The sequence below is a fragment of the Rhinolophus sinicus genome, linkage group LG06, assembly GCF_036562045.2.
Source record: "Rhinolophus sinicus isolate RSC01 linkage group LG06, ASM3656204v1, whole genome shotgun sequence".
NCBI lineage: Eukaryota > Metazoa > Chordata > Mammalia > Chiroptera > Rhinolophidae > Rhinolophus > Rhinolophus sinicus.
The window spans coordinates 154,150,330-154,170,933 of record NC_133756.1 but is presented as its reverse complement, the minus strand read 5'-3'; the positions used below and the strand labels follow the sequence as shown (position 1 = coordinate 154,170,933).

General features: G+C 40.6%; 1 protein-coding gene across 1 annotated transcript; it reads left to right on the top strand.

Annotated features, from left to right (window-relative positions):
• MTCH2 (mitochondrial carrier 2) lies at window positions 1-15,897 on the top strand. The gene is made up of 13 exons (XM_019743683.2): window positions 1-188; window positions 2,209-2,293; window positions 2,448-2,554; window positions 5,246-5,272; window positions 5,470-5,532; window positions 6,893-6,950; window positions 7,652-7,703; window positions 8,130-8,189; window positions 9,475-9,568; window positions 10,516-10,563; window positions 11,291-11,358; window positions 12,543-12,618; window positions 14,387-15,897. Exons 1-13 carry the CDS (start codon window positions 102-104, stop codon window positions 14,471-14,473), a joined length of 912 nt encoding a protein of 303 aa, XP_019599242.1. The 5' UTR covers window positions 1-101; the 3' UTR covers window positions 14,474-15,897.
• The last annotated feature ends 4,707 nt before the right edge of the window (window positions 15,898-20,604 follow it).

Genomic DNA, 20,604 nt, shown 5'->3' with positions numbered 1-20,604 from the left:
CGCCGCGGGCGGGCCAGTGAAGCCGGCGGCCCTGGCACGTGATCCGGGACCGGCTCGGTCGCTTAGTGGCTCCGTCTGTCTGTCCGTCCGCGGGTGCCATCATGGCGGACGCGGCCAGTCAGGTGCTCCTGGGCTCCGGTCTCACCATTCTGTCCCAGCCGCTCATGTACGTGAAGGTGCTCATCCAGGTATGAGTCGTCGCCATTCCCTTCCCCTCCCGGCGCCTTATTCGATCGCCGCTGCCCAAGGCGCCTGAGGATCGGCTCCAGCCTCCCTGGGCCTTCAGTCTCCCGAGGTGCTGCCGCTCCTCTCCCCCCGCAGGGACAACTTCCAGCCTCCACCGCCCTTCCGCTGCCTGTAGGCCTTCCCGAGGTCTCTCCCCTCCGCCAAGCGGTGAGGCCCGCTCCTTTCCGCGTAGCCAACTGCCGTCCTGCCCTGCCCGGTGACTCCTCTGAACTTTGTGTTTTCTTCCCTGAGGCTGATCTTGGCGGGTCGCCACGGAGGGCTTCCCATCCCTTCCTTGTCGCCCCTCTGAAATTAGCATTCACCTCGTCTCCCGCCCCAAACGCAAACCATGAAATCTGTTGAAATTAGAAATTAGAGGGGAGCCAATATATTTTAAGCTTTTTTTTTTTGCTACGGTTAGTGCTGCGATTCTGTTCCGAGATTTTAGCACCAGATACCCAAATAAACACAGGAGTTCATTCAGAAGTGATAATGAAGTGGTTGCCGAGTCAAATTTCCAAAGGATCCACAGAGCGCTGTCGACCACAGGAGCCCATGTGGCTACTGACAGTGAAAAGTCACATCTGTCTGAGCTGGAAATCAGTTCAGCTGAAAGGGTTTTTAGCGAGTTTAAGCATGTATGTTAGTTTCTGATCTGTGAAATAATTCTTAAATGGTGTTTTATATTCCAGGCAAGGAGTCCAGGTTTTAGCTGATGATGAACTATTAGTGTTTTCAATTGCTTTCTAAATTTCCCTGTGATGGGCAGGTCATTCATTAATTTTTGTAAACTTTTGAGAATTGACATAATTATGTCATGCAGTGAGCAGCTTTTAGAATCCCTGTCCTCACCATCTACCTTTCTGTCAAAACTAGCAAGACACCAGGGAGGGCTGCATTTCTTATTCTTGAGTTGATGCTAATCCTAATGATGTGTCGCTGAGTTGACCCATGTGAATTCAGATTCTATATATAAAAGGCTATTGTAAAATAAGTTATTTGAATCAAGAACAAAGACTTTGAAATGTACTATGATGTCTAAAACAGAATTGGCACATTTGTAGCTATAGAGTATCTGAGATGACAGCATTTTGCTGTAAAGCTGGTATGAGCCCATTACTTTTTTCCTGGAGGCAGGGTTCTCTAGTGACATGTAGAGCTTTTTAACCTTAAAAACTTGAATATCCTTAATCCTGATTACACAACATCTGTGTGTTGCCAAGTATCTCAGGGGTTTCAGTGAAATTCCCAAATATCGTGTGATAGTTGTATGGTAACACTTTCAGGGAGCTCAGGTAGGAGTTATTTAATTGAGCACGTTAAGAATTGCAGCAGTAGAGACTCAAAACCATGTCCTAGAGCGTTTTCATTCTCTCAAGTGTCCATTTAGTACTAAAAATCCTGAATATATTGTAGAAATAAAGTGATAGTCATTAACTCTAAAATGGCCTTCATTAGCTTGTTAATGACAGTGTGCTGTTTAACGTGGCCTTAGCTTGTAATTAATTCCCAAATGAATTATCCAGCTATATCTGCATTTGCCTTTTTAGTGTTTTGTCGAGCTAACCAAATATGAAGTTGATGGCTTAATCTTCTCATTTTGTCCAAATATAAGAATGTGCTAGATTTTGTTTAGAAAATACTTTTGAGCCCCCTCGGTCAACTGTCGCTTTCCTAACACAAAAGTTCCCTTATTCCATTTTCAGGTTGACATTAGTCTATCTCAGCGACATGACTTACTTTGTAGAATTTGAACCAAAAGAAAACTTGGAGTTTATTGAAACCAGTCTTAACCAATTAACAAAATAAAAAACTAACAAGGATGACGCTTTATCATTGCCTGGGAAAACATACTGCATTTTAACTTGTGTTAAAAATTAACCGTAACTTTGTTCTTAATTGAAGACCTTATAACTAAGGCATTCGTAGGAATATTGCATTGTATGAATATTGCTTTGTATTGATATATTCATTTTTTGACAGGTCGGGTATGAACCTCTTCCTCCAACAATAGGACGAAATATTTTTGGCCGGCAAGTATGTCAGCTTCCCGGTCTCTTCTGTTATGGTGAGTGTCTTTGATTTATTTGGAATTGGATGACGTCGAGGTCCATGATAGGCAGGAGTTACTGAAAGAAGATATAGAGAAAGCATGTTTCCTTGGAATTTCTATGTAACTATTTCCTTCAACTGGAATTTAAATCTCTGACTTGTGTTCTTAGCTCAGCATATTGCCAGCATCGATGGGAAGCGTGGGTTGTTCACAGGCTTAACTCCAAGACTGTGTTCAGGAGTCCTTGGGACTGTGGTCCATGGTAAAGTTTTACAGGTAAGAAGAAAATCAGTTCATCGTCCCATAGATATAGATTTGCTTTTGTGCTGTTCTACTTATGAAGAGCAATTTCAAAGATATATTTATAACCATGGCCTTTCTTCCTCTTGAAAAACATTTACATGAAATACTCATTCTTAGTGCTTTCCGTAAGGGAAATTTGTATAAAATGAAGTAATTGATTTTGATCTACAGAACTTATTTCTTTCTGAAGTTATTTTCCTCATGTTTCTGGAGTTATCTCTAGTAAAAAGTTTTCTGTTACAAACTTATTTTCAAAACAACAAGATAAACATTAAAGTCAGGATAGTTATTTGTGGGGAGAGGGAGAGGGCCATGCATGGGGTTCTGGGGTAATGGTTTTCCTTGACCTGGATTATGGCTATATGGATATTTGCCTTTTAGTTATTTATTACATTGTACATTCGTATTTTGTGCACTGCTTCTGTACCTGTGTTATAGTTGCATAAATTTGAAAGTTTCTTTTTTTTTTAAACCTCTCCAAGTGTACATCAACTGCAGGGTAGTGGTTACTTTTTGGTAAGGGGAAAAAGGTAAGAGTGGAATGGAACTTCAGCGATATCTGTGGCGTTTTATGTTAAGAAGGCAAGAGATCTTAAGCAAAAAGATCAAAGTAGTCCATCTATTTAACCTTGAGGGTGGGTAAATAGGTGAATTGTTTTCTTAATTTTCTGTATGTTTGAGATGTTTCATAAAATGTTTCAAAACATCAAAGTTACATTTCCTTCTTTCTGAGATCATTTTGTTTTGCCAGCTTCTTTTAACTTCAGATGCTAAAACTTACAATTTTGATGGTACTGATTTCTCAGTTGCACCAATTACAATGTGGGTCAAAGAGAATTGCCCTTTGCTCCATTTATAAAGGTGTTATGAATACAAAGTGTGTACCATTTAGAAAAGTCCATGGGAAGGTTGTTCAGCATGAGTATGGTTGAGAATATAAAACTAATGGGTTTTGTCTAGTGCATTAGTGTCTCCTCCTGACACAAAGTATGTTATTGGGCTGTAACTCAAAAAATGTAGCAACTAACTGAATCTATGTAATACTTTCAACCTATATAATAGCAGATTGCTAAATTCCAAATGTTTACTAGCTGCTTATTTAAATAGTACTCAGTACAATCCTCCATGTACTTTTTTAGGCTGTAACGTTGCCCCAATTCTAATGTTTTATCATCTGATGAGCAAATCGTGATTTTGTTAAACAGTTTCACGATTTAACTGGCTTATATTTTAAATGTTTTTCACCCTTTAGTCATTTTGTTATTCTTTATGTTATTCTTGTTGTCATGCCTGTGGACTGAATTTAGAAGCACCATTCGGGACAGCCCTGGAGCAGAGCGATGGGGTCTTTTTAGTGGATTGATTACTAGTCTTTCTTTTCCAGCTTCACCCAACTCTGGGCTCAGTGAAACTGTTGCTGTGGCCTAAGTGAGATTTACATATAGAAAGGCAGTTGTCATCTAGTCAAAGAGGTTTATGTACAGACTTAAAGCAAAAGTGAAATTACTGTTTGAAACCAAGTTCCTTTATGTAAAAGGAAAGTAAGACAAACTTGAGGTAATCAGATACTTTTTGAATATGTGTTTCACATGTAGCCAAATGAATATAATGGGGATTGGTACTACGCTTGGAATCAAAAGCAGCTTATATAGTCAAGGAGACAGACCAATTCAGTGTTGATAAAACTTTTATAAGAAAAGAGTTCCTTTATGAGAAAGAGTTCTATATAGCTAAGCAAGAATTAAATTGAAACCTGTTCAGAATAATGTAGAAGAGAGAGGTAAAAAATTTTATTAGTGGAATAAAAAGCAAAGTCTAGAAATCAATGAGAATTTTAAAGATGCCTGGAAGTACTAGAATTAATTCTACCCAAAGATCTGTAATTTGACCCAAAAACCACCATTTTGTTTAGTCTTGACCTTTGTTCTCTTGCCTCTGATCTTTAAAAACAATTGTTTTTACAAATGAAAGAGTTTCTACTTTTTAAACCTGACTAGGAGCTTAATTGTCTGATTCTTTTGTTTCATCTAACCCATGTTCTGTTTTTGGAATAGCCCACAAATAATATTTCCTCTTCCGATATAATCTGAGCTCTAATGGTATTCATGTTCTCTTTAGAAGAGAAGAAAAGCTCTCTTGCTTGTTTAGGAAATAGTTGGGTACAAAAGGCAAAGTGAGGCGATTTCAGCTATTGAGACTTAGCACCAATTCTCTGTTCTTTTATACAGTGAAGAAAAGAGTCTTGCCCTAGTTTGGTATTGGTCCTGCTTTTTCCATGAAAAAGCCATGAGGGTTTTTCCATAGCCTTAGTCCTAGGCTATGTTGTTACCATTTTCTATTAAATGAGTATGTTTAGTAAATAATGTTCCTGGATTTTTGTTTTATTTTCCTTTTCATTCTTTCCTTCTTTTAGATGAGCATTTTCAAGAGCATTTGCTTGTTCCTCCAGCTAATCAATATGTTAAACTTAGTAACAAGATCATCTTAGAGATACTTATTTACAGTTGCTCAGTTAGAATTAGAAGTTAATTGGATACTTGCAGCAAAAAAAAAAATCAAAATTATTTTACTTTCTACCAATAGAGTTTTCATTTTTGGTCCTCTCTCAGTGATGTTATGATGGTCCTAATCAGCCTTCCTTTTTTCCCCCTTATTCCTTTGCAGCACTACCAGGAGAATGACAAGGTTGAGGTATGTTGGAGCTGCTTTGCGTGCACGGGCCCATTTCTCTTGCAAGTTGTTATTGCTCTTTGGTCCTCTTAAGGAGAAGGGACAAGCAGTCAGTTTCCCTTTCATCCCAGTGAGTGTTGGCATACAGGGTGGCCTCTAGTTTGAACAGTTCTCTTTAAAACCGTCAAGATATCTGTCTTCTTTCATTTGATTTCCAGGAATTAGGACCTGGAAATATACAGAAAGAAGTCTCATCTTCCTTCGACCGAGTTATCAAGGAGGTAAGAGATGAATGATGTCCTACACTGTTTCCCTGAAGCAGAGTGTGTGCAGTGCAGCAATGTGAAGTCAGGACCATCAGGCCTGTACGTTCATTGTCTGTTCTGAATGAAATTAAACCTTCAATTTAATTTGGGCTTTACTCCATAGATAGCAAAAAAGAGAGAGAAAAGCATTGTTTGCTGTTTAGAACAGATGCAACTCAAGGAAACTAATTTTGCCCACTCATTTCATCTTTAAAATGAAAGAGGCTTCCACTGAAAATCTTCTACTGGAGTTGAAAACCTCTGGTACAAGGTGTTAAAACACTGGATACATAAGAATATTATGTATCCAGAAATGCTTTACGGCATTATTCTGACTTTGGAATGTTCCGCATTATTCTGACTTTGGAATGTTCCTTGTCACCCATTTCCCACTCCCATATTCTGCCTCTGGAGTTTGTTTCATGTTTGACTTAATATTTATGGCTTTCAGACTACTCTTATTTCTTAGTCTTTTACATTGTCTAATTGTCTTTAGTGAGGTCATCATTTTTCAGTAAATGTTGCCATCTAAAATATATATTCCAAAACAAACCTTACTACAGGTTTAGACATCAGGTGAATCAAGTTGGTTTTCTATAAATTTTCATGAAAGGAGTTTATTTAAAAGTAGAGATACAAAAAAAAAAAAAAAAGTAGAGCTACATGTATTAATATGCATTTTGTTTTTTCTTAACTGACTAAAGATCGTGCTTAAATGCAAAAATGAATGATGGACCTGCTGTGTTTACAGCCTCCCTCCAAATACTGTAATTTAATTTTCTTTACTACCTTTTTACGGAATCCTGTAAAGAGAAAGATAACCTAGAATAAATATAGCAAGTCTAAGATACGTGGGGTTATGGGGTTGTGGTCAAAAAACAAATCAAAGTTGTTCTGTTCTCCCTGAGATGTTGGTACACATGGAATGGAGCCTGACGTTTGTCTAGCGCAGGTATCAACCTCTAAAATCACACTCAATGAGAGAGCAATTTAATAATCTAAATCTAGGCCTCATAGTTTATTCCAGCTCCATTACTGTTTGCTGGTGACTCTCCCCGTTTCTTTGCTTTTGTTTTTATCTGTAAAGTTGAGAAGATAACAAATCTTTGCAGAGACATTTTGAGAAGTAACTCTTAACAGAACACTGAAATCCATGAGTGAAAGGTATGATGGAATGACAGGGTTACATTGTATCACATTCAAGCTCCTCTTGCTGACTCCAGGGCAGGAGTGCTGTCCTCACTTTCTTGTTCCACAATATCCCCCCACATTACTTCTTATAGGAATTTGAGTGTCATTTATTTAGATTTCAGATGTGTGTGTTGATTGTTTCTAGACAACACGAGAGATGATGGCTCGCTCTGCTGCTACCCTCATCACACATCCCTTCCACGGTATGTTCGCAGTTAATAACTGAAATCTGATTTTTTTTTTTTTTAAAGATTTTATTGGGGAAGGGGAACAGGACTTTATTGGGAACAGTGTGTACTTCCAGGACTTTTTCCAAGTCAAGTTGCTGTCCTTTCAATCTTAGTTGTGGAGGGCGCAGCTCAGCTCCAGGTCCAGTTGCTGTTGTTAGTTGCAGGGCGCGCAGCCCACCATCCCTTTCCCTTGCGGGAGTCAAACTGGCAATCTTGTGGTTGAGAGGACACACTCCAACCAACCAAGCCATCCAGGAGCTCAGTGGCAGCTCAGCTCAAGGTGCCGTGTTCAATCTCAGTTGCAGGGGGCGCAGCCCACCATCCCTTGCGGGAGTCGAGGAATCGAACCAGCAACCTTGTGGTTGAGAGCCCACTGGCCCATGTGGGAATCGAACTGGCAGCCTTCAGAGTTAGGAGCACGGAGGTCCAACCGCCTGAGCCACCGGGCTGGCCCCTGAAATCTGATTTCTTATCCTGCCTGCTTAGATGGTTGACATGGGAGTTCATGACAGTGCCTTGCCTACATGCTTTCTGTTTGCTTGCTTCTTTTGGCTTTTAGCTAGTGTATCCAGATATCAGTGTGTTTAGGTGGGAAAATAATTTTTTTTAAAGGGCCAGGGCTATCAAAATTTATCTCAGTGTAATTTAAAAAATCTTTTCTCTGTATTCTGTAGTGATCACTCTGAGATCTATGGTACAATTCATTGGCAGAGAGTCCAAGTACTGGTAAGTGTTTTTGTTTTCAAGTATTCAAGGAGATCTGTTGAAGCCAAAGTATTAGAATGATGGTGCTTTACGTTTTATGATTCCTTCGAGTTTACAGAACACATTTATATATGTTATATTATTTCATCTGCACAAAAACCAGTAGATAGAAGAAAATGGCCCAGGCAGGTGGAGGCGCCTACCTGGGATCTCAGAATAAGTTACAGAGCCAGTGAAGCCAAAATTCACCCTGACTGTATGTGACTGCATCCTGTAATATCTCCACTTCTACATGCACATTCAATTGTCTTTGCAGAGTGGGGGTGGTAGGATGGGGGGAGAGGCATGTAAATTTTACCTTGTCAAAAGTGGTAATTTTTTTTAAACATTTTTTAAAAATAGCTCCAAAATAATTTTAATGTATTTTCCCTTTCCGTCTGTACCTAGTGGACTTTCTGACTCCATAGTAACCATATATCGGGAGGAGGGCATACTTGGATTTTTTGCGTGAGTAAATTGTTGATTTGTGGGTGTGATTTTTGTGAGTAGAAGGCTTTAAGGAAAATTAGGACATGACTCTTTGTTTAATCCCTGGGGAAAATGGTCTCTCTGGGTTTACTTCATGTTAAGCTCTATTTAGGCCCCTGTGGCTTGAATTCTCTTGTAAAGATCCCAGACTTTTGCCTCTGACATCTAAAACGTTTGAGAGGTGGCCAGTTAGCTCAGTTGGTTAGAGGGTGGTGCTAATAACACGAAGGTTACCGATTCGATCCCCGCATGGGCCCCTGTGAGCCGCGCCCTCCTTAAATAAAATAAATAAAATTAAACATTTGAAATGAGAATTTTTTTTGTTTTTGTTTTTTTAAATAAATTAATTCCAAGTTTCTGCCCTTACAGTAAGTTCCCAATTATGGACAGTTGATAAAGTGAGGAAAATTAATTTTTGAAAAAGGGGGAAATTAATATGTAGCTTCTTTATCTTTAGAGAATATATTCATTCAAGGCTGTATTCATTGCTTTGAATTTACTTTGGAAGAACTTAGACTACAACGCTCATTTTTTTTTTAACAGTAAAAACTGCATTATTAAGTAAACGGTCCTTTTTCATTTTCAGAGTGTTTCCACATAATTGATTTCATTTGAGTATCAAATACTTTGGGCAATAGGCAGAACAGCCGTTATTGTTCTCATTTTAAAGATTTAAAAAACTGGGTACTCTAGGAAGTTCATTTGCAGCCGGTCATATAGCTGATAGCGATGGAAATGGCATTTGAACCCTGGTCTTCAGTCTGTGGGGTAATGTTTTATCCCACTATTCCATGCTGCCTCACCTACAGCACCCAGGCCCTCGAAACAATGGTTTTGGATGTCTCTCACCTATATCTGGGTTTGGGCAGATTTTTCTAATTTTGTAATTTTGTAATTTTTCTCATCTCTTGCCCTGCCAAATTTGAATATCAAGTAGTTTAACAAAAACCATGGTTAAGTCTCTTCTTCAAAGTAGGCAAATTTTTGGCCTCCCTGCTTATAGTTATTAATAGTAAGGTGAGCCATTGGCCAAAGCTTAGAGGGGTATAGCGGACCTGCATTTTAAAAGTAGGAGTGAAAGTCATTAGAGATGAGCTTCAAGTCGAGTGATATCAACTAGAATGAACTAGTTGTGAGGACTGGGTTCTAGTAGTCGATGTCTTTTCAGTTTTTAGAATGTTTTGAATTCAATAGTTCTTTGAGCAGTGTTTGTATTGAGTGGATTATCTTTTTACTGATCACATATTTTTGTTTCTTTTTGTAGGGGTCTTATTCCTCGCCTCCTAGGTGACATCATTTCTTTGTGGCTCTGTAACTCGCTGGCCTACCTCGTTAATACCTATGCACTGGACAGTGGGGTAGGTTGTGACCTTCATGAGATGCGCTGGTGCTGACTTGATTGTATTCACCTGGCAGCTAGGTTAGCTTTAAAGTAAGGCGGCAGTTTGCTATGTGCCAGACTCATCATTATATAGCTGAACATCAGTCAAGTGTTCAGAGGCTAATGGGATGATCTGGACTATTTACCAGAGAAAGATGCACCTAAAACGTTCCTAGGATGTGGCAGAGTAAGCCCAAAAGCTCTGTCCTGTCTGTGCTGCAAGGAGACCAGTTCTTTATTGATTCCTAATTGTGGAGGACACCATGAAGCAGGACAGTTTTATAGTGTATTCAGGGTGTTTTGTCTAATCTGAAGTGTTTAGGGGACTCCTGTTTTGGACTTTCTAAAACCTCAGCCTGGAAGGATTTGGGAATCAGCCTTTCCTAGAAGTAATGTTTCCTCTGCCTCAGCGGTTGTGGGCCTCTTTGTACACAGGCAGCCCCACAGCATCATGGGAAATAGAACAAACCCAGGGGTAGGATTAAATCCATGTTGTAAGCTTCCTGAGTGTAGAGACTGATCTCCAGAGCATCTGATACATAGCTCGGTGTATATAGAGATAGTGACTTGTCCCTCAGATAACTGTAAATGTAGTTTCCAGGGATTGTATTTCTAGGACATAGGAAAAGGTTACTGATCTCATTTTCTTTTGAAATCCTAAAGGTGTTACATTTGTTCCTGAGCCATTTTATAAATTCATCTATGATAAATTTGTTAATGTTGAATCAAGTTGATCATTTTGACCACTGCCTTTTTATGCTCATAATCAGTATTTTATGTTGCCATCCTCAAAATTAATTCTCAAGCTTTCAAAGAAACTCATAATTTAGAGATAGAAAATACTGATATGGTTGGGGACATTTAGCTGTTAATACCAGCTTAATTTTCTTACTCATTCTAATAGAGGTTTTGTTCCTGTTTTAGGTTTCTACCATGAGTGAAATGAAGAGTTATTCCCAAGCTGTCACAGGAGTGAGTTGGGGCTTTTTGTTTTGTTTTGTTTTTTAATCCTTCTAACCTTCTAGGAATTGTTTTGTTTTAAATTTGGTCTGTGTCATCACTGCTTTAAAGCAACCAAATGTCTCACGGGAAAGTCTCTTAGATTTGTTAATGTTTGTCAGAGGGAAGAGTAACCTGGAGTTTCTGCATCGCAGTAGCAGTAATAACAAGCCCACATGATTTGGTGCTGTTTTCAGAGGTGGGTTGTGGGCATTTCTCATCACAGCTCTGCCCCTGATTCTCAGGCTTGCTTCTCACTGCTGCCCGCTGAGCTGACAGTGGAGCACTTTACCCTCTTTAGTCATGTGGTCTCCCAGTAGTTGACTTCTGAAGTAGTTTCCGTTGTCTTTGGAAGGATGTTCATGTTTTCTTACTTCCTTCACAGGTGATTTGCAATTGTGTTTAGTTGTATGTGCTTTTTCTCTGAAATATTTTAGTTCAGTTTTATTTGAATGGGGACTCAATCACTGAAGAAGAGGATTCTTTGGCCCTTTTGTTAAAATGTTAGGTGTAGTGGTGTATTAGGAGAAGGCAGCATCTCCAGGCTCAAACGTGTGTAATTTAGTCTTTCCTGGGATACTGAGAAAGCAAAACCAATGAGGAGTATTGACCACAGTCCCACTAGTACTTGAAGGAAGAGGAAAGAAGAGAATAAAGAAGACTAGGAATGACTAATAGCTGTCTTTTTCCCGTTTTACAGTTCTTTGCCAGTATGTTGACCTATCCCTTTGTGCTTGTCTCTAATCTTATGGCTGTCAACAACTGTGGGTAAGTGCTTTGCATTTTTTATCCTAGCAGTTGGCTTGACAGAGCAGTCCAGGTAGAAATTTGGGGAAGAAGAGTACAATTGATGCTGTCATTAGATTTCCTAATTTTTTTTCTCTGTGTGCCCCATGTACCAGCAGTGGCATCAATTTATATTACAAGTGGCCACCTCATATCTTTTTTGGAATAGGGAAAAGCATAAATAATATTTCTCAAGTACTTATAAGTAAATAGGCACTTGCCAGTACAAGTATGGGTCCTATTCTGCAAAGGGCAGGGTAATTATCAAATTATTCTGTTTTCACATCTTCCCTTTTATTTTACATCTTTGTCCTCTTTTTCTTAAAAGTTACAAAAGGTATGTCAGGGATTGGCTGACAGCCTATACCTGTTTTTCCTGGGGGCTTCATGGAGAAAGTGAGTTTTAAAGAAAGGAAAATAGGAAATTTAGTCCATGGAAAGTTTCACGGTGTTGGTTGGGAAGGGTGTCTGGTGGTGTGGTAGTGGACAGCATTGAGTTCCAGCTTCTATATGCCAAGTAACCATACCAAGTTACACAAAGGTTTTGCCTCTTGATTTAATTCAAAACTGTGCCAATACCTGATGCATTATTCTATTGGACATGTCATTGTTGTTTTCAAACAAGATCTCAAACAGAGAGCTGTGTGGAGTCTGAGCATAGTTATCGTATTTCATATCATGTTACATTGTTTGTTTTGTTATTTGTAGAGCAGCTGCCATCTTTTAGCCCAGAGCGTACTCGAAGGGTGATTTAAATGTATTGTTATTCCTTACAATTTTTTAGAGAGGAAGTGATTGTGGTTTATACCTGAGTAAGAGAATGTAGTCATCACTGTTTATATCCATTGTTATATGTAGGTTTTTTTAAACACCACTTAGTTTTTAAATCCCCTTTCCCTGCTCTGTAATCATATTGCTGTGTTCTAGAATTTCATTTGTTCACAAATTAAAAACCTAGATGTTTTAGAAAATACATAACTGATTGGAATTTCTGTTTATTTGTTGATTCAAAACCTATCTGTAAGGGAGGGAAATTCATTAGAACTAAAATTGCCTCTCAGGGAAACTTATAGGTAGAAGACTACTTTGACAAAGATTTATTGAACTCTTGAGAGAATGTCTTGTAAATACTAACTTGAAAGGCTAATCTTTTTGGTCTATTTCAGGCTTGCTGGTGGATGCCCTCCTTACTCCCCAGTATATACTTCTTGGCTAGATTGCTGGTGCCTGCTGCAAAAAGAGGTACTTCTCTCTCATCTCTTTCTCCCTCGCTCATCCCCCCACCCCCACCCCTAGTGTATTTTATTTTGTTTTTGTTTTCTTAAATAATGTCTCTGGAATCCCAGGTTAATTCTTGTAGCTTACCTTTTAGCTACCAATTAATGTGCCCTTTACAATTTTGCATGTGTCATTCTGGCATAGTAGTAAAATTTGCTACTTAGAATCACCAGGATCTAGAATTCCTAGATGTGATCCAGAAGCCATTTGAGTGACCACATTCAAATTACAAATAGGGTCTCAGTGGACAGTTATCTCGGTTGTTAAAATGATGACCTTGATTTCAGATTATTTTCTTCCAACCTCACCTTTTTGTAACTTCTCAGAATCCCCTTATTCAGATGTTTTCCCACAGTATAGTAGAGAGGAAACTGAGAAATAAGTTGTTTATTTGTGGCATTATTTGTCACAATGATGTTGGTGGAGCTGGTCTCTTCTAGAGTCTTATTAGTGGATGATTTTGTCTAGACTCCAATTTATTGTTTGTTATTGCTGTGAGGTATATCATCTGCAACCTAAATTCTCGATCAAGCTAGGCAAAGCTTTATTAGGAACCAAATAATGGATGGCTGTGTGCTCAATTTAACAAAGGGTCATTTAAAATAGCCATCAGTTTAAAGCCGTTTGTGAGCGGGAAGCACTTTTTGCAGGATTGTAGAAGAAAGTGTATGAAGAAGTTCTTTGTTGCACTATATGATAGCGCTGATGATACATATGAGAGAGGCCTTTGTTCGCCAAGCTCAGGCTTCGCCCGCCTGAGGTCCAGTGAAGCGCTGCTCTGGCTGCTTGCACTCAGAGTGCAAGCCCAGCAAGCCCCTCCGTGAATCCAGGCTAGAGCACATGAATGGTTTCCGTACAGACCAGCGTGAACGTCTGGGTTTCATTCCAACTTTTCCACTCTATTTATTGGACAATCTCCTGTTGTGGTCCCAATTTAAAAGGAAAGATGGCCCTTCTTTCCCTACTTTCTAACTAACTCCCTGCTATGGGAAGAGAACAGATAGAAAATTACTATAAGAGGGTATCAGACACCTTACCTAGGGAACAGTTGGTCCTTTCAGTGCTTAAGACAATAGCAAATCTTGGTTGGAAATGTCTATATATCAGGCATTGTGCTAAGAGCTTTCCACGTATCAACTCATGTAATCCTCAAAATAACCGTATGAGGTAGGTACCATTTTTTTGTCATCCCACTTCACATATGAAGAAACTGGGATTTTGAACAGTTAAATAACACCAATTATGTAACCCAGGGTTACCAGCTGGTGTAGGGAGAGTAGGCTCCACGTATAGGCTGTCTAACTTCAGAGTCTCCTAAGATAAGCTCACAACATTATTACTTTAATTGTAATAGTTTGTAAATGTTCCCTAGAGACCTGGCTAGTCCGTTAAAAAGTAAATAAAAGCTGGCACTTAATGATTGTTAAGAACTGTCCTCAGCACTTCACATATATGGACTCATTTGATAGCCCAGCTAGCAAGTGGCAGAGCCAGAATCCAAACTGGGAATTTTGTCTAAATAAATAAGAAAAGCCTTATCCTTGTGGCAAAATTGTAGTTAGTTCCACAAAGCTCAGCTTGAGTCAGAGTACGAATTGCTGCTCTATAATGATAGTCCCAGTTTTGTCCTGGTCATTTCGTTATATCTCCCAGAAACATGTCCAGTTGGGTCTCTCTGCTGATCTTATCTTCACACTAGACTTTATTTGTGTTTATTTTATTTTTTTTCCAGGGAAATATGAGCCGAGGAAATAGCTTGTTTTTCCGGAAGGTCCCCTTTGGGAAGACTTATTGTTGTGACCTGAGAATGTTAATTTGAAGATGTGGGGCAGGGACAGTGACATTTCTATAGTCCCAGTGCACAGAATTATGGGAGAGAATGTTGATTTCTACACAGTGTGGCGCGCTTTTTTAATAATCATTTAATCTTGGGAAAAATGGAGGTATTTGGTGTCTGCCTTTTTTGTTCTTTTTCCCAGCACAACATAATTTACCACTGATATCCCCCCTCTAGTTATTCTGAAATGGGACATTTTTGCTCCAGACTCTATTTTACTTAAACAGAAAAAACAAGTTTCATTTTCCTAAGGTGGTCATGTGATTTGAGTCTTAATTTAAGGCTTTGTAAAATGAAGAGTCCAGTCCCGAGAAGAAAGAGAAATAATTCTGTAAAATTTAAGAAAATTAGTAAGGCAAGCTACATGGGAGGTCATAAATGACCTCTTTTTCGAAGACCTTAAAAATCCAGCACATCCACCAGAATCTGCCTCCCATTATATATTTGTAAGCACATTGGATTAACCCCATCTCTCATATTTCATAAAAAGGACAACACATTGCTATAATAAATACCCTTAGAGAATCTCTAGGAGGCATCCACGCCTTCAGTCTATTACTGCAAAGTAATAAATTATTGCCAACAACAGAAAAAAGGACAATTATAGAGAATAAGCAAGGTTTGGAAAGGAAGCATAATGGCTTTCTTTTCCAAAAGACATTCTTGTTATTTAAAATACGAAAAGCAAATACTACAGCAGTGGTCCTTTCTCTAAAAGCTAAGTCTGTGCCAGTCCCTAAATGACATCAGTTCTAACTGTATATACTCTTTTGTTCTTCAATTTTTATTTTGTTTCCTTTTGTTGTTGCAGAAGGTGAGTAGTTTGTTTTTCATTCCTGATGACACCTTTGGAAAGTGTACTTGTAACTTCATATCTGGTGGTACAGACTTAAGTCCGCAGAGTTCTTAGGATATTGACCACCTCGCATGTCATACCCTCAGTTAGGCACGTTAACAACATTTATAGAGGAAAAAAATCACTTTACACTGAAATGAATTTCAACTCAAGTATAAAGCTTGTGTGTACTCAGACCTTGTAAAAGCAGGTTAAAATGCTTGAAATGAAAACGCCTATGGTTTCACGTATTTAAATAATCCACTGAGATGTTGCCAAATGAGTAAGCACTTAATTTGCTGCTTCTCAGACTTTTCTTTCAAAGCAGCAGCGCTCGTAATATTAGAGTTAGCATGCAGAGGTCTCCTCCCTCCCCCAGGGGTTAGGAGTACAGCGTGAAGCTCATGAGTAGCTTACCTTGAAATGTCTTTGTCTCTTACTTTGTCTCAAAAAGTAATGTAAATTTTATATTCTACTCAATATTATCTTCACTGGTTTTAATATAAAATGTTTTGCATTATCCACGGTTTTCCCCAAAAATCTTCAAGTAAAGATGATGTAGGAAAATGTGCCATGTTTATTATCCTGTGGCTTCTGTGCTCCAACCACCTGCCTCTTCCTGGTTGAAAGCTTGTTTGACTGTGAGAACCAGTCTACCACCAGAGGGCGCCAAGACTTTGGTTTTACCTCTGCAAGTTGGGGTGCTGAAAAATTTCACCAAGGCGCACGATTGTTCAAGTACTAGTTCGGTTAGTCAATCTAGCTGCATCCAAGCTGTAGAACCAATAAGGGTACTATACCTGTGATCCTCCATAAAGTTTTATAAGCTATTAACATAATCAAACGCGTGAAGTTGGTTCAGGGGCTAGTAAACTCAGATAGATATTCTTAAGATACACATGCAAGAAATAATGAACTGACTCGTGTAAATAATAGACCTCGATAAGGATTATCTAGTAAGCTGCACCTGTGAAACGGGGCCAGTGGTTTGCCCGGGCATTGCTGAGCTAAATGCGAGGAAATATGCATTCTAGGGAGTGTGATGGTCCATGAAACCTTGATTGAAGAAAACTGGGGTTTCCTGGAATTTGGGGGGTGATGGTAAAAATACCAGAGTATAAAAACAACCTTAGGATGAAATAAACTTTAAATATGGCCCTGCATCCCATCTTCTTACTCTTAACCTAAACATACCTTGGCTTTGTTATAATCGCCTACTCTAGAAATGTCTTCCTTTCCCTCTCCCCATTGAAATTTCGGCTATAAAGTCAGATTCAGATCTAGTGCCATCTCTTTGTGAAGTCTCATAGTCTTCCCAACCGATGAGGTCTTTACCTTCAATCTCCCCTCCTCCAAATCTCAGAGTGCAAAGGAAACTGACAAAACGGAAACTACATCGAACACCAAATTTAAGGCTTACAGCAGTGGCAATTATTTCTCTTAGATTTGAAAACTGAAAAAAAATGACAGTCAGCCCTTTAAAATAGGCCAACCAAAACACTGAACTTCATAGCAAAGCTAGCTGGTCAAGCAGCAGTGCATGCAGTTAGTCAGGCTAAGGTGCTGTGGCAGGTAAGGGAGCAAGAAGAAAGCACAAACATTTGGAAGTAATGACCGCCAAGAGACAAAATCTTGAAAGGCCCATTTTGCCTTGGTCTCATAAGTGGATTCCTACACAGTCCAGGCCCAAATCTGTCTGGGACTAATTAGACAGACTATACGAAAACCACAATTATTCCAACTTACTGCAACCTTGAAAAAAGAATGTTTTCAGATAGATTCAGATGAGGACCACACTCCAAAATATGGTTGGAGTACAGTGCTTTGGAGAGCATCAAGGAATAGCGGGAGACAAACAGCAGTGTGGCCTGGGGTGCTATTCCCAACTCACCGACTTCCTGAGAGGGAGAAGAGCAAATGAGATCAACCTTGCCCCCTGTCAAAGTCTCCAAGATGACAATGGGTGAGAGGAAGTTTTCTAGCACCAACTTCTGTAGCCAGAATGGACTATTCTCTGGTAATGCCACATTTCTGGAAAACCTATTATGTATTGCAGCTTATTTCCACACAGACTAGCATGAAGAGCCAGAGGTTAAATAAGGACAAGAAACAGAATTGTACCTACTCGCTTTCTATCCAGTCTGGCACTCTGCCCTCCTGGCATCAAAGAGACTGGTAAGAATGTCCTTTGGCTGGAAACAAAAGAGGGTGAAAATGGAAACAACAAAGTGGCATCTCGCTTCACACTGCCCACCTCCCACTGGAATTCAGTATCTCGTGTCCCTGAGTGGCCCGCATTTAGAGTTTACAAATGCAGCCCTCAGTTACTAAGCACGTAGCCTGTGCAGAGTCTGGTGGGGGCCCAGGAGGAGCCAAAGGCCTGCAATAAATCTCTGCCCAGGGCGAATGTGTGCACTGAGGGCAGGATGCAGTGTGACAAGACCAGAAACTGGGAATATTGGAAGGGTTAAATGGTACCACATGAATAGCAAAGCCTGGTGCACTGAGAGGACGGACACTGAATCCCTTAAACACTTGCCGTGGTGACTGTCTACAAGGCAGTGTATGCCAGGAGGTGTTGAAACCACGCATCCCTGAATCCACAGGGGGAAGCTCACATACACTTGGGAGAACTCGGGGAGACTTCATGAAGGAGCAGCATTTGAGTAGGTTTTTTAAGGATAGCGAGGACACTGGGAGGCATGATGTGGGATGGGAGCAATTTCCAGCTGTCACTTAGCCTTGCAACCTTGGACAAGTTACTTGATCATTCTGAGCCTCGGGCTCCTCATCTCTCTGGAGTATTAAACTTAGTACAGTGTCTGACAGTAACTCTTTGGTATGTGGAAGCTGTTATTTAAGAATTAGAAGGGGAGGGGTGGCCGGTTAGCTCAGTTGGTTAGAGTGTGGTACTGATAACACCAAGGTTGCCGGTTCCATCCCCGCATGGGCCATTGTGAGCTGTGCCCTCCTAAAAAAAAAGAGAAGGGGAGAGGATACTTCCAGATAATGTGGGCAAAGCCATGGAACTAGTAAAGGCTAAAGACTTGAGAGCAAGTGGAACTGCACCTCCAGGGGTCCTAACCTTTCTTCAGAGCTGTATTTGAAGCTCATTGGAATAATGAGCACCCAGGGCAGTAACTACCACACAGCGCTCAGTAAATGCGCGTGAAATGGGATTGCATTTCAACCCCTCTCCCCAAGCCTGCAGTAGCACTTGCATTCTCAGACTGCTAAACACTCATTCTCACCCTGGTTCCCAGCTGAAAACCCTGAAGATGACAGCGGCCTCCCTACCCCTCCCTCTACTTCTAAGAAGGCACTGCTAGGTTCTCAGAAATGCCTCCTGAGTTGGTCATCTCCCCTCCCTCTCCACCACCTTGGTGTTGGTGGATCACCTCCACCCAGCCGGTGCAGCAGCCTTTTATCTGGTCTTCCTGCCATCAGCGTGGGACAGTAGGCAGTAGATAAGCTGGAGCTCTGTGCCATGACGTATGGAGGGTGCCAGAGCTGTCTCTGCCTACACCTGCGTCCAGCAGGGGGTAAAATACTTTCTTCTGGTCTACGTTTTCTTAAGACTTCTCGCCTTAGCGTCCTAAATATACCCTGAGCCCAAGCCACACAGTCCCAATTCTCCAGCCTCTGCTCTGCACATTTGTACCTCAGTAGCAGCTGCTCTGTTATCTTCCACTGAAGCCTTGTGCAGGAGGAGCCAAGCTGAGAGACAGGGATATTTATAAATAGAAAGTGGGTGTAAAGTTCTGCAAATGTTTTAAACCAAGGCTAACTCCATCTCTCTTTCCACTTGAGCTTTGAAATTCTGTCCACCTCCTCATCTTCCCTCTTTCCCCAAAGCCTGTGAATTCCTGCCCTCTCCTTGATTAAGACCATGGTGAACCTGGAAAGCATGGTGGCCCAGAGATGTGACCTGGAAAGAAGTATGGGAAATAGAAATGGATTCATCACCTGTAGACAACTGTACAGAGTAAAAGCTATTGAGATAAATGTGTTAGCCACCTAACAATAGGATATTCATTGGTGGCCTGCCACATACCCTGCTCATATATCCATTAGCTCCAACCCATAAAACAGCCATATAAGCAAAATATTACCCCTGTTACTGAGAGAAAAATGAAGTTCAGAAGGGTTAACTGACTTGCCCAAGGCTGGTAAATGACAAAACCAGGATTCGAACCTGGGTCTGCAAGTCGGGAATTTCTAATATGCCATGCACATGTATTGAGTCCCGCTGTTTTTCTGCATAAAAATCAGGGAACAGATTTCAGGAGTTCAATATGAAATAATAAGCAGGAACTCGTGGTTTTATAACAATGAAAGGGTCGACATGTATTATGGGTGCATACTCAGAAGCCCAACAAACTGGCTTAAGAAAAGGAATTTATTGGCTCAAGTATAGAAATGGCCAGTGATTAATCCACTGTTTCAGACAAGGGCATCAAGATTCCCATTTTCGTCCCCTGGGTCTGCCCGCCTCTGCCTGGTTTCCCTTAGATAGGTTCACTGCATGTGACAACATGTGAAATGGCAGCTCCACTCACATGGCTTCTTAAAGCTTGTAATTCCAGAGAATGAGCAAATACCTCTCAGGGAAGCTCCAGCAAACATCTCCTGGGAGATTCTGGCCTGAAACACATCCACCTGTAAACCAGTGGACTGCTGCATTACTCACTGGCCAGACCTGAGGCTCAGGCCCAGTCAGAAGGGGTCAGCATCCAGGGTCAGCTCACTGGACCATTATACATTGAGCTGGAGGGGCACGGTTTATCATAGGAAGGTTTGCCGGGCAAAGATATACTGCAGCCTGTTTAAAAGAAACAGCTTGAATAGAACAGGAAAGACAGTAACACAGTCCATCAATAACCTTGGAAAATCCATGAACCTGGGATGTTCACAGGTTGATGTGTATTGAAATCTACGCACAGGTATGTACATTATTAATCACCCCATCAAACAGAAAATAGCCCCATTTTTCAAGTGAGGAGAAAATGAAACTCAGAGATTTAAACAACTTGCTAGTAAGGGGCAGGGCACGAATTTGGACCTGGATATGTTTGACTCCAAATCCTGTGTGCTTTATATCACAGCGCGCTACTAACCTGGGAGGGGCCAGACACGGAGCATTGGGTGAGACAGAGAGAGATGAGCTCTTGGAGGCCATGTTCCGTGGGAGCCATGCTCTGAGGGCAGGATGGCATCAGGCTGGGAGACCGCCCCTGCCCTGGCAACCAGAGTCCTGCACAGCTACCAGCTGAGCAGC

What these genes read in the sequence shown, in the direction of transcription:
- MTCH2 (XM_019743683.2), top strand. Translation starts at nt 102, where the DNA reads ATGGCGGACGCGGCCAGTCAGGTGCTCCTGGGCTCCGGTCTCACCATT. An exon ending in ACGTGAAGGTGCTCATCCAG is followed by an intron (nt 189 to 2,208) that starts GTATGAGTCGTC and finishes ATTTTTTGACAG; the next exon opens with GTCGGGTATGAACCTCTTCC. An exon ending in GGCATACTTGGATTTTTTGC is followed by an intron (nt 8,190 to 9,474) that starts GTGAGTAAATTG and finishes TTCTTTTTGTAG; the next exon opens with GGGTCTTATTCCTCGCCTCC.